The 12,407-nt window shown below is 48.5% G+C and overlaps 1 protein-coding gene across 1 annotated transcript in view; it reads right to left on the bottom strand.

Moving 5' to 3' along the window:
* Shank2 (SH3 and multiple ankyrin repeat domains 2) overlaps nt 1-12,407 on the bottom strand; it is a 420,233-nt gene that overhangs the window by 366,480 nt on the left and 41,346 nt on the right. The window contains exon 3 of the mRNA XM_051193484.1: nt 7,192-7,411. Within this exon, the coding sequence (XP_051049441.1) occupies nt 7,192-7,398 (207 nt within the window). The 5' untranslated portion in view covers nt 7,399-7,411. The remainder of the gene's footprint in view (nt 1-7,191; nt 7,412-12,407) is intronic.

Below are 12,407 nucleotides of genomic sequence, written 5' to 3'. Positions count from 1 at the left end.
AAAGGGGCCAGCCTCGTTTCCCTGCAGCGGCTGCCAGAAGATGGGCCAGGGTGGTGGAGTGGAGGAGATGGGGGCTTGGACTGATAGCTTTAACTGAGCTCCTGGTGCCAAGCCTGACTGGAGGCTGAGGAGCTGCTGCTGGGAACCCTCAGGGACCCTCCCCCACTCCCACAGTGCTCTTCTTCCACCTTCCTAGAACAAATGTGGGTAGCGCTGTGCCTACTTCCTCAGTCACCATTCTCCAAAAATGCAACGGAAGAACCCACTTCACTTGGTATTGATCTGGGCACAAGCCACTTTTTAAAAGGCCAAGTTGCATGGCCAATGCCAGTTGTACACCACATTTGGAATAATGCAGAAATATGCTTCAACATGTGCCTGGCACCCTTTACCAACCCCTGCCTGTCCTCTAAACCCACCCCCCCCAAGCCATGCCCAGCCAGAGCTCCATGGTGCCTTGTGAGTACTACCCTAGGCTCTCCTGACCCAAAGTTTCTGACTCACTAGAGTTGTGATCTCAGGAAGAGCAAGCACCAGTAGGCAGCAGGGCTGAGCCTTATGGGGTAGTGAAGGACAGTCCTGCAGCTTTTCCAAGAACCACCACCCAGAGTGTACACACTGGGGGCCCCTGAGGCAAGCTGGCTGGCAGCTCCACTCAGCTCCTCTGGGCAATATTCCAGGAACTGTGTCATGTCCCCAGCTAGACAGAGGACTTAGCCGGCAAGGGACAGCATGCGGGAACAATGTCCTCTCTGTTGCTGACAACTCATACCCGTGGGAGTGCCTGTCTCTGCCTCCAGGGGCTTTGTTTGTCTTGAACAAAATGAAATGGTGTTCAGAAAGTTCCAGAACTGACTACGCTCCTCAGAGGCCCTTCCGGTTATAAAGTGCTATTGCAAGTCTAGTCTTCAGTACAGCCATCCAGGGCAGCCCTTCCCAGCAAGACCTGTGGGAGAAATGGGTTTGCCCCACAGTGAAGGTCACCAGCCCAGAACTGGTCAAAGCAGGCAGGAAACAAGTGCTTGAGGATGTCAGTGCTGTGGTTGCCCAAGCTATATCCACTATGCCTATACTCAGAGAGTCCTGTGAACCTTCCCTAGTCACCTAGCCCATCCTGGCTGCTAAGGAACACTATGGCAGCAGGGATAACTCAGTGGAACTCCCAGGGTCGGAACACATGCAAAGTGATAACAGCAAGACAAGAATGTGGTCCCAGGACTGTTTGCCACACAGGCAGCTCACTGGTCACCTTCCCATACTGAGTATCAGTTACATTGTAAACAAGGTCTGAGTACCTGGCAGTCAGTGGATACATCATGGGCCTTTGGTTCAGACCTCAGACCATCTGCTCTGCCTCTCATCAGTTTGCTTTTGGTCCTCCATGTTCCTTCTACAGACTGGGATGTTCCCTGCTACACTATTTACAATAGCTCACATAGATGTGAGATGCACGAATAAAGAAAATAAGGTGTATACGCACAATGGAATCTTATACAGCCATAAAGAATAAAAGCGTGACATTTGTAGGAAAAAAAATGGATGAAACCGGAGATCATTTTGTTAAGCAAAATAAGCCAGACTGAAAAAAAGACAACTATTGCATGCTTTCTCTCATATAAACAATCTAGATTTAAACGTATGACAGAGTGGAGAGTAGGAAGGGTATTGTGAGAGGGGAGAAGAGGGAGGCTGTTTGGGAGGAGGAAGGAGACCAACAAGGAGGTAGAGGGTTTGGGGTGGGGTTGAAGATAGAGGTGGGGAAGGTAGAGGTAAGACAGGGAAGAGTAGTGAGGAGAGGTAGAGTGGGCAGGGAGGGGCAGGGAGGGAGGTAGAGGGGCAAAGTGGGCAAGGAAGAACAGTGGGCAAGAAGGTAAATAAGAACAAGGTTTCATGGCATGTATATATGAAAATGTTAAAGCATGTATATATGAAAATGTCACAGGAAAGCCCACTTCTTTATGTGTTATTAAAACAACTAATTAAAACCTTCAGCACATCCTGAACCTCCCTGGTGATGCTGTATGTGTCTCCCCCCAGCTGTGGATCATGAAGGATCCATTTAATGCCTAAGATGCTGGCCTTCTCCATAGGTGTGTTAACCTTCAACAAAGATGCTCAGACACATGAGCAAGCTCAAGGTTGCTGTAAGACTACACAGAACACATTCAGGACCTTAATATGGTGTTTGTCATGAGGCCAACATTCAGCCAGTCATGCAATACCTTTTGGTGTAACTATGGCACACTGGGATTTCCTCTTGCATGGAACATACCAAAAGGATAAGTTGTGTCAGGATTAGCTCAGGGCAACACTGTATCCTGCCTGGGTGGAGTGGGCATACTGTCTTGGGGACAGACCCCAGCATGGAAGGGGTGTACTATGGTCTGTACCTGCCTCTGGCAGCCCAACCCTCACCACCTCCTCTGCCCTCCCAGCTTTGATCTTCAGGTTCTAGGTTTGCCACCCTGGAGAGCTTACATTTCCAGCACGCACACCTATATCACAACAATTCTGGGAAATAAAGATTAAACAGTTAAAACACTATAATGGAAGAATGGTTCAAATGGATGGCATGTCAGGGGCTCTCTACCTTGGAAGCCAACACTGAGAGACAGTCTCTGGAACCTAGGAGGTCAGATGCCAGCCTAGAAAGTGTGCAGAGGAGGGCTGGGGCACTAGAGGATCTATCCTATGAGCTGCAGAAAAGCAGAAAGCCGTGGTAGAAGTGCCTCTTCCCGCTCACTGAGGCTTTTTTCCTTCCTTAGGTGGGAGATAGGGTTATGGAGCCAGCTGTTGGGAGACCCTTTAGGCAGGGCTCTTCGCTGAATGATGGGGTGGAGGGGGATCCATCAGTTAGAAAGAGACTTAGTCTCTGGTCGGGGAACTTCCCAAGGAAAAGCATTTAAAATACTCTTTAACCAGGCGTCGGTGGTACATGCCTTTAATCCCAGCACTCGGGAAGCAGAGGCAGGTGGATCTCTGTGAGTTCAAGGCCAGTCTGGTCTACAGAGTTAGTTCCAGGACAGCCTCCAAAGCCACAGAGAAACCCTGTCTCAAAAAAAAAAAAAAAAAAAAAAAAAAAAAAACCAAAACAAACAAACAAAAACAAATAATCTTTAGAGAAAAAGGAAAGGGAAGATACCTGCCCTCAGCCCTCTAGAAAGATTCCCAACCCACCCCCATATCTTTTATGTATAAAGACAGACAGACTGATACATCTAACTTCAAAAGAGAGTTGGGGTTCATTCATGTGCTCTTGGATCCACAGGACAGAGCTGTGGTCACCTGGCTGGAGTGGGGTGGGGAGGGTTGGCCTAGCCAACAAGGAAGGCAGAGAGAGAACAATGTGGAGAGAGCCAGCCACCTTCTGCTAAGTGGAAACTCACCCCATAGGGGAATGGCTGTCTTAAGAAACATTATACTCAGGAGGGAAATAACCAGACATCAGAACATGTGCCAAACAACAGCTCTGGAGAATACTTGTCAGAAACGGTGTGGAGCGATGAAAGCAGACGAGAGTCAGCCAGTCAGAGCAACTCCAGATCAGAGAATCCTGGGGACAGACCGGTCCAGCCAAATATATGACACATGACACAAAGACACCAGAAATTTCAACAGAGAGACACTGAGATGCAGACATGGAAAAGAAAGTCCCTGAGTGTAGCTAACTGGTTTCCTTGACATAGACAGGAATCAGGCGGACAACACAGGCTATGACACACAGCATCAGGAAACTGCCTTGCAAGGAAGGACAAACAAACCCACACTTCCAGGAAGGACCAACAACCACTTTCAGGGCTGGCGGGATTGTACTGTTCTTGCAGAGGACCTGAATTCAGTTCCCAACACCCATGTCAGGCAGCCCAGCTCCCAGAGGTCCAATGCCCTCTTCTGGCACCTCGAGAACATGCTCATGCATGCACGGGGACACACACACACACACACACACACACACACACACACACACACACACACACACAATTCAAAATAAAAGTAAATAAAATAAGACATTCTAGGAGTTAAGGAACAACTCATCCTTGGGTTCTGACCACAGCACTACATAAACCATATTTGGTGGTCATGCCTACAATCCCAGCACTTGGGATTTGGAGGCTGGAGGAACAGGAGCTCAAGGTCATCCTAAGCTACTTAGTGAATCCAAGGCCAGCCTGGGTTATGTGGGAGTCTATTTCCAAAAATTTAGCAACAACAACAACAACAGTTGGAGTCTAGTGACTGAATCAGGAGGAACAATTTTGGCTCCGAACTATAAGAAAGAGAAAAAAGGAACAGCTGAGCCAAAGGGGATGAAGTGGCATTTCAAAATGCAGTCACTCCTCACTGTTTGTGGGCTTCCTGCCTGGGAATAAGCCAACTTGAGAGAACTGATATATAATCCCTAAACACTTTCATATGAACAAAGCTGGGGCGGGGGGGGGGGGGGATCTAGGTTGTATACACACACACACACATACCATGCAAGCAAGTAGAATTAATTCATTTGTTGACAAACAGGTTTCCAGCAGGATGCTAAAGTACATGATGTTGTTGCTTGCAGGAAGGCTGAGTTTAGGAAGACACAGTGCCCCATGGGTAGGGGTTCCAGTGCCACTGGCCCTGAGCTCAGCATCCATAACTCAACCTCAACATGAACTACAGTGTCTTTACAGAGCAGACGGACCACACATGGTGAGGCCTGGGAGGATATCCACATTCACAAGGAGGCTCTGCCTTCAGCAATGAACTCTGCCCAAAGCAAGGGTAAATAAAATAGGAACCTGCCAAAGGAAGAGCTTCTGCAAAGACCTCAAGCCTTTCATAGAGCATTGAGGTGGGAACAGGGCCGGGGAGACTCTGGGGTTCTTGGGGTGCACGCTGGGCTGGATGTAAAGTAAGATAAGCTATGTCTAAAAGCAGAGTCCTTACCAGAAAAAGAGGGAGGACAGACGAGGCATGGGGTGGTGGGTGGAGAGAGGGAAGTATGAATAGCTAGTTACTGCTCACTAAACCCTCCAAGGCCCAGTCTGCAATTAAGTGACCCTCCTAAGGAAGGGAGCCAGGGGCAGGGGGAGACACTCAATAGTTCACCCTCTCCATCCCTCACCTTCAAGACAGGAAGATGTGGAGGATCTCAGACCCTGGGAAAGGCCTGGCTGCCAAGTGAAGGAGCCTGAATCCCCAGTGTCTGTGTGGATGAGACCCTCTCATCTCTTCTTCCTGAGAGAAAGGAGGGCAAGCTCAGTTTAGCAATCTGCTTCATTCATCTAGAAGCAGCCCAGGAAAAGCACAGTGAGAGGGGGGAGAATCTAACAGGAAACAGAAAATCTATCCCTCTTTGTGGGTTTAATAATGCTTCCCTCTAGATGTCTTTGGACACCATCTTTCTTTGGAGCAATGACAACAAAAAAGATGAATGTTCATTGTTTCCTCACTAGCTTTTCCTCCATTTAAATTCAAATGAATAATGTCAGAGATGTTTCATTAATGAATTGTGTGTGTGTGTGTGTGTGTGTGTGTGTGTGTGATCTGCACCCACGCAGCCCTCCCCACAGCCTGTCTTCAAGAGCTGGGTAATAGCAGCTTAGAGAGATGTCATCCCACCTCACCTGCCCTACCTTATTCTCTACCTCCCTCCCACCCCACTCTACTGCCCCCTCCCATCTCATTACCCCTCTATCCCATCCCCCAACAACCAATCTCACATCTGATTCACCCCATTACTCCATTACTCAATCTCCTGCCTCCATCATCCCATCACCACAGCCCACCTCCCTCCCTGCCACCCCACTATCCCACTTCACTTCCTTCATCCTGTCATCCCAGAGCACATTCCTCACCACTTCTCCTGGCCTGTCATTCACTGCATTCCCTCTTGTCACAGATTTTCAAAAGGCTCTTGCATGACCTGGTGTAATGCCCCAGGCAGAGGCACAGCCTGATAGTCCAGACCAGCAAAGCACCAATAATTCACACCCTGCCCTCCTGGGGACTGAAGCTTATCTCTGCTCTGAGCTTCCAGTTTCATCAGAAAAGCCCCAAGGAGTTGAAGAACAAGGAAGAAGAAAGGCAAAGAAAAATGACAAAACACCAGGCCCTGGAACCTCCTGGGGAGTTACATCTAAACACAGCATCCATGGCCATCCATCACATCCAGCTTGCCTCTGCTCCCCAACTCAAGCAGCAGAAGCCAACATCCAGAGGGAGTAAGCCTCTGGAGGGACAGAGCAGGGTGATCAGCATGGGCAAGCGGAGACCTGAGGACTTCAGGGACATCCCAGGAAATGATGCTGGGCCCAGGGCCAAGGGACAAGCAGGTAGTGACCAGAGCTGTATGGGGAAGTGAGGTACACCCAGACGAGACTCCTTAGCCCCAGGAGTGGGAGAGCCCATACTATTTACATGAGCCATAAGCAGGTGAAAGGAGGCAGTGGGTTACCTTCCCTGTGGAGGCATAAACACTGCTGGCTGATGTGCCCACCACTGAACTTCATCTGTAAGAGTAGGAAAGACACCAATGGGCCAATTGCTCTGAGTCCTGAAACTCAGAGGCTTGACCTGGCAGAAGGTACTTCCTATAGCCTGGACATGGCTTGGGTATCCCCCTAGGACTCTGGGCTTCAAATTTAACTTTATCTTGAAGTATGGAAAGTTTTATGGGAACTAAATCATAGTGATGTTTGGAGGTTGGACTTTGGGGAACAATTAGAATGAGAAGAAGTCAATTGGGGAATGGGAATCCAAATCTCCAATCCTGGTCGTTACAGGAGAATAGGGAGAAACATCAGACATAGGCATGCCTGAAGTCCCTCACCTTTTGTCTATGATATCCTGGCTCACTAGGGACTTGGCTAAGAAGAAAACCACCACCGATGATAACCTTTGACCTTGGCTCTCAAGACCCAAAGAGCCCATATAAAACCTCTTTTCTTTATAGATTTCCCTGCAACAAGACTTCATTATAGTAATGTAGAATGAATGGAGCATGATCAATGAATATTGTAGGCTGCAGTGGGAAGGAAGGAGGGGCGCTAGGGGTGAGAAACATTAGAGTATGGGTCTGGAACATCACCTTGCAGGCCTAGAGTGGACCAGAGCCCCCTACAGACACCTTTCAAGCCACAGTTGATGTTGGCTAGATACAGACATCCAAGCAAAGCGTAGAAGCTTATTCTGCCATACACGAGGGCTCACCGTCTGCTGCAGATCCTGGATGAGCACCCGAATCACCAGGGTGTTGCCCTGGATTTCCTCCATCTTCACAACACTTGGCTTCTCTGTGGTGGCCCGGATTGTGTCATAGATGGTCTCTTCTTTGGAACTGTCTGACTCCGAACTCATGGAATAGTCAGAGAAACTCTGGGCCATCTCGTCCTCGCTGGATGTGGGACTGCGTGGCATGGTGGCTGGACCTCTGTGAAGGAAAGAGAAAGGAGAATAAATAAATATGAGTATCAAAGACAACCTAGCGGCCCCTGAAGACTAGTTCCCGAGTCTGCCAACATGACCACCAATCCATGGCATCTATATGCTTGTATGTCAAATTCCTAAAGGTGAAAAGAACTGGGCACCTCCCTCCTCCTCCCTTGAGCTGGGCAGAGGCATCAGTCAGGGCCAGAACCAGGGAAGTCCCCCACACTGTGCTAAAGCTGCTCTGAAGGAGTCCCAGCTAGCTGCAGCAGTGGCCACAACTATGGGAATTCACCCGGATAGCCGCAGTGGTAGCTTGAAGCAGTCCACATAGGAGGAACAGCTACCTCTGGCTTTTCTTTGAGGCCAGAATGGCAGCAGGAGGGGAAGAAACGCAGGCACCGGGTCAGAAGGCAGCAAGCTATGCTGTAATAACCCCCTACTTCAAACACAGAGTGGCTAGCAACATAGAGTAAAAATAGCACAAAAAGACGAGTATAGTCTCAGAAAGATCATCGACAGGTCTGAGAGCAGAATAGAGACCTAAGTCTTGAGCAGGCTGAAGCCAGGAGAGTTGGGGGTCCCCAGAGGCAGAAGCTGTGGGAGCCCCTTCCTTAGAGCCAATGCAAAGACAGCTCCAGTGCAAAAACCCAGATAGGCTGTAAACAGCTACCTCAGAGCAGGACCTTAAGTGAAGCACCAGGAAGACCAACATGGCCAGGGGCGGTAGCATACACCTGTAATGCTAGCATTTACGAGGTACAGACGAGAGGGTTATGAGTTCAAACCAACCCCAGAATAATGAGTGGTCAGCCTGGACTATAAGATCAGGAAATAAAAGCAAAGTACCAACAAAACCCAGGAAAAGTCAACCTGTATTTGGTGACTACAGCAGTAACTCTGGCACGTTGTCTGGGATAAATGTTTAAATTGTGGGGTCCTGAGGAGCTGGCAGGGAACGTACCATACCACACCAGCAATTCTACCTGTATGGAAATTCTATCAAGAAAGTGAAGGCCATGTGAACTGGGGTGCTCTGGGCCAGTGGGGTTGCATGGTCATCCTCATCACTCAGGCACTGCCTCATCAAGCGGTGGTACCCTCTGTCCAGGGGCTATACAGCTGCGAACAAATGAAATCTGAGCTTTGCATGGGTGGCTCCAAACATGACTCTGAGCAGAGGGGAAGAAACTTGTTGGAAGATTTATGAAACCTCTTATGCCTGTGGTTAGAAAAACATGGGGCAGTTCTACAGACAGATAAGTCTGGGACCTCAGAAGGCTCCTCTCAGGAAGAAAGAGTTAGGAATGCCCAGCCCCACAGGGCTATGTGCTTGCTGGAAGGACCCAGCCCAAGAGGATAAGTGTCAAGCTCTAGTAAAATTGGAAACACGAGTGTCTGTGCTGTGTGTTATAGTTTTCTTTCCCCAGAGAGGACAAAGGTCTAGAAACAACTTTTATACTCATCACCTAGAGGACAGATAGCCCAGGGGAACCCACATTACAGGCTGCTCCAAGTGGCCTCCAGCCAGCATTCCTCTCCCTGTGCTGGCCATCCCAGAGACTGTCACCTGAGATCAAGTCCCTTCTCTCATCGTCATTTTGCTTTTGCAGAGATGCTATCCCAAGCCAGAGCTCCAAACAAGCCTTTGAATCACTCCTCACAGAAGCTTAGCCCAGAACAGGGAAGTGTGGGCTGCTGTGTTCACAGCCTTTTCTTCTATGGATCTGTCTTTTGTCACTGAATTCATAGAGCCACAAAGCAGAGAACCAAGAATAGTAGTAAAGGGTTTCCCTTCCTATAGAAGGAGAGGGAGAAAGAAAGAAGGAGGGTGATCAATGGATGACAGATGGAGGGATATGCGGGTAGGTAGGTGGATCAGGAGATGGATGGATGAGACATGAATAGATGCCTGAGTCAATGTGTGCATAGATGAGAGGTAAATATGGGTGAGAGGCTTGAGTTAATGGGTGAGTGACTGGATGGACAGCTAGATGGGCAGATGTGAGGATGGATGCATGGATGGATGGGTGGATGGATGATGGGAGGATGGGAGGATGGGAGTATGTGAGGATAGATGATAAATGGTAGGTAGTGGGTGAGTAGGTAGGTGGATTGTTGTGTACATGGATGAATAAATGAATGGCTGGGGTAAGTGAGTATGTAGATACATGAGTGACTAAATGGAAGAAAGCAGGAAAGTAAGGAGAGAAAGGAGGGAGGGGTGAGCACAGATAGTTAATAAGGCTCTTCATAATACAAGGTAAATCCACTATCAATTATTCAAACTGGTGGCTGCAGGGATGCCAGCATGTGGGAATCCAAACCAACAGAACTGCTTCATGTCTATCTATGAATGAAAACATATTCTCCACACTCCAATGATGTACTACTACCTGTCTGCATGGGGGGAGGCAGCATCAGGCTCCAGCAGGTGCACCTTCTGCCCACTGTGTATGCCAGGTCCACCATGTGCAAAGTCAGGTCTCCTTCTGGCCCCATGGCATATTGGCACACAGCAGTGTCACTCACAGGGACACAGTGGGTATGAGCACAGGTACCCAGGCAGTCTTCCTGAGTCTAGGTGCTCCGGAGAGCCCTCTTATCTAACATGACCACCACTTTGCATTCTCTACGGGGCTCAGGAGAACACTCACTGTCTAATTAAAATACTACACCATGTGCAGAGACTGTACCGGAAGGGTTAAGGGGTACCCCAGGCTCCTTTCTTACTCTCCAGTCCCTCAGCTGACAGTAAGTTTCAGAAAATTTCCAAACATGGTTGTCTCCATATGGGCATACCACAATGTCAGTCTTCTCCAAGGCCTCAAGCTACAGCTACCCTAGGCCAGGCCTAGCCCACCTGATCACTTCCAAACAGCACTGGGCTGCAACTGTCCTGTAGCTGCAGCAGACTCTACAAGGTGCATATAGCCTCATACTTCACCTCTGCACACAGTGAAGCCACTAACCCTTACCAAAAGGCACCCTGGGGCACCTGCACCAATTTGCTGGCAACATTAACCGTGGGCCTGGGCCAGAGTTTGAAACTCTCCTCCCAGGTTACTTTAGATTGTATTAAGTTGATAATTAAAGGTCAACTACCACACCTATACACACATATACCTGGGCTTGTGCACATATGGGCACACGCGTACACGCACACGCACACACACATACACATAAATTTAATTAAAAAGAAAAGAAATGCCTACCAATCCAGAGATGTTATACAAAAACCAAGGTACCTGGCATTTTTCCTGTCATCAGGAATGCAACCCTGACCTGTGACACCAAAGGAGAAAAGCTAGTGGCCACTCTTCCCAGGGCCCAGTAGACCCCTAGGGTCCTCAGAGACCCTCCCAGGTCACCTGGTTTCACTCCTTCCCATGGAGTTCTTCAGTAGGATCTTCCCACTGAGACAGGAGCCCATGCTCCCCTCTGGACCTGGCAGGGTTTCCTCTGGGGCCTCACTCTTTCCCAGCCCACCAGCAGGGACAGCTTCAGTAGTGAGCGCCCTTAACCAACCAGATAGGATTGTAAGTAAAAACTCCAGAGTTTACCCTGTGCAGTGCTCAATTAAAACCTCAGGGCAGGGCAGGTCATGGTAGTGCATGCTTTTAATTCCAGCACTTGAGAAGCAGAAGCGGAAGGATCTCTGTGAGTTCCAGGCAATCTGGTCTACAGAGTGAGATTGTGTCTCAAAATCCATCCATCCATCCATCCATCCATCCATCCATCCATCCATCCATCCATCTATCTATCTATCTACTCCCCTATCTACCTGTCTGTCTATCTGTCTGTCTGTCTATCTATCTATCTATCTACCTATCTATCGGCATACGAGTCTTCCTGTATTCACTATATATACTTGTTCATGATTCCTGCCAGTATTTTCTCAGTCACACAAGGATCCAAAAACCTGAGGTTCATGATCAAAGAACCCAGCTCTCCCTGTATCTTGGTTAGGAACTGGCTTCAAAGTAACTTTTAGCCTTTACTTGTTTATTCATTCACCATCCTTTTTTAGACTTATTTTTATTATGTGTGCCTGTGCCAGTATAGGCACATGAGTATAGATGCCACATGAGTGCAGGTGTCTGTGGAGACCAGAAGAGGACTTTGGAGCCCCTGTGACCTGCAGGGACAGAACTCTGGTCTTCTGGAAGAGCTTGATCTTAAGTGCTGAGCAAGCTCTCCTTTCATGTACCACCTGTGTGAGAGTTTGCAGGGATCTATATTCAAACCTGACCTGACATTATCACAAGGTAAGGATTCCTCACCCCCTGGGATACCAGACTATTTGGGGTTGGAGAATATTTGTACACATAATGGATGGGACTCAGGTCTGTGCATGAATTCATTTGTGTGTCCTATGTATGTAGCGTGGTTGTGATTTTACACACCACTGCCAAGTGCACCTATGTTTCAGCTACAGTCCATGCCGTGAGGTCTGGAGAGGGATTTTATGCTCATGTCTTTTGTTGTTGTTGTTGTTGTTTTTCAAGACAGGGTTCCTCTGTGGCTTTGGAGGCTGTCCTTGTAGACCAGGCTGGCCTTGAACTCACAGAGATCCTCCTGCCTCTGTCGCCCGAGTGCTGGGATTAAAGGTGTGCACCACCACCACCCAGAACTCATGCCCACGTCTTAATGTCTCTGTTCAGGAAGTTTGGATATCAAAGTGCTTTGGATTTATGAGTTTAAGGGGTGCTCAGCTTGTGAGATAATGCACTCTGTGTCATGATTTCCACCCAGGCCTCCAGTTCTGAGGAAACTATTCATGCGCTCATCCTGACTGTGCAGCCTTTTCAAACACACCAGAGCCAGGCCTATTTAACTGTCTTACCACAGCTATTGCATTTTAAATGCTCTCAGGTGGCCTAACAAGCATGCAGGTTGATAGCCATGGATTGAAGCCACGGGTCCTTATTAACCTTGAGCTAACCTTATACTCTAACTTTAAAACAGTTGTGGCTTCACAGACCAGCTGAAACGAGAGC

Source organism: Phodopus roborovskii, unplaced genomic scaffold (assembly GCF_943737965.1).
Source record: "Phodopus roborovskii unplaced genomic scaffold, PHOROB, whole genome shotgun sequence".
NCBI lineage: Eukaryota > Metazoa > Chordata > Mammalia > Rodentia > Cricetidae > Phodopus > Phodopus roborovskii.
Note: the sequence above shows the minus strand (reverse complement) of the source record. Positions and strands in the feature narration are given on the sequence as shown.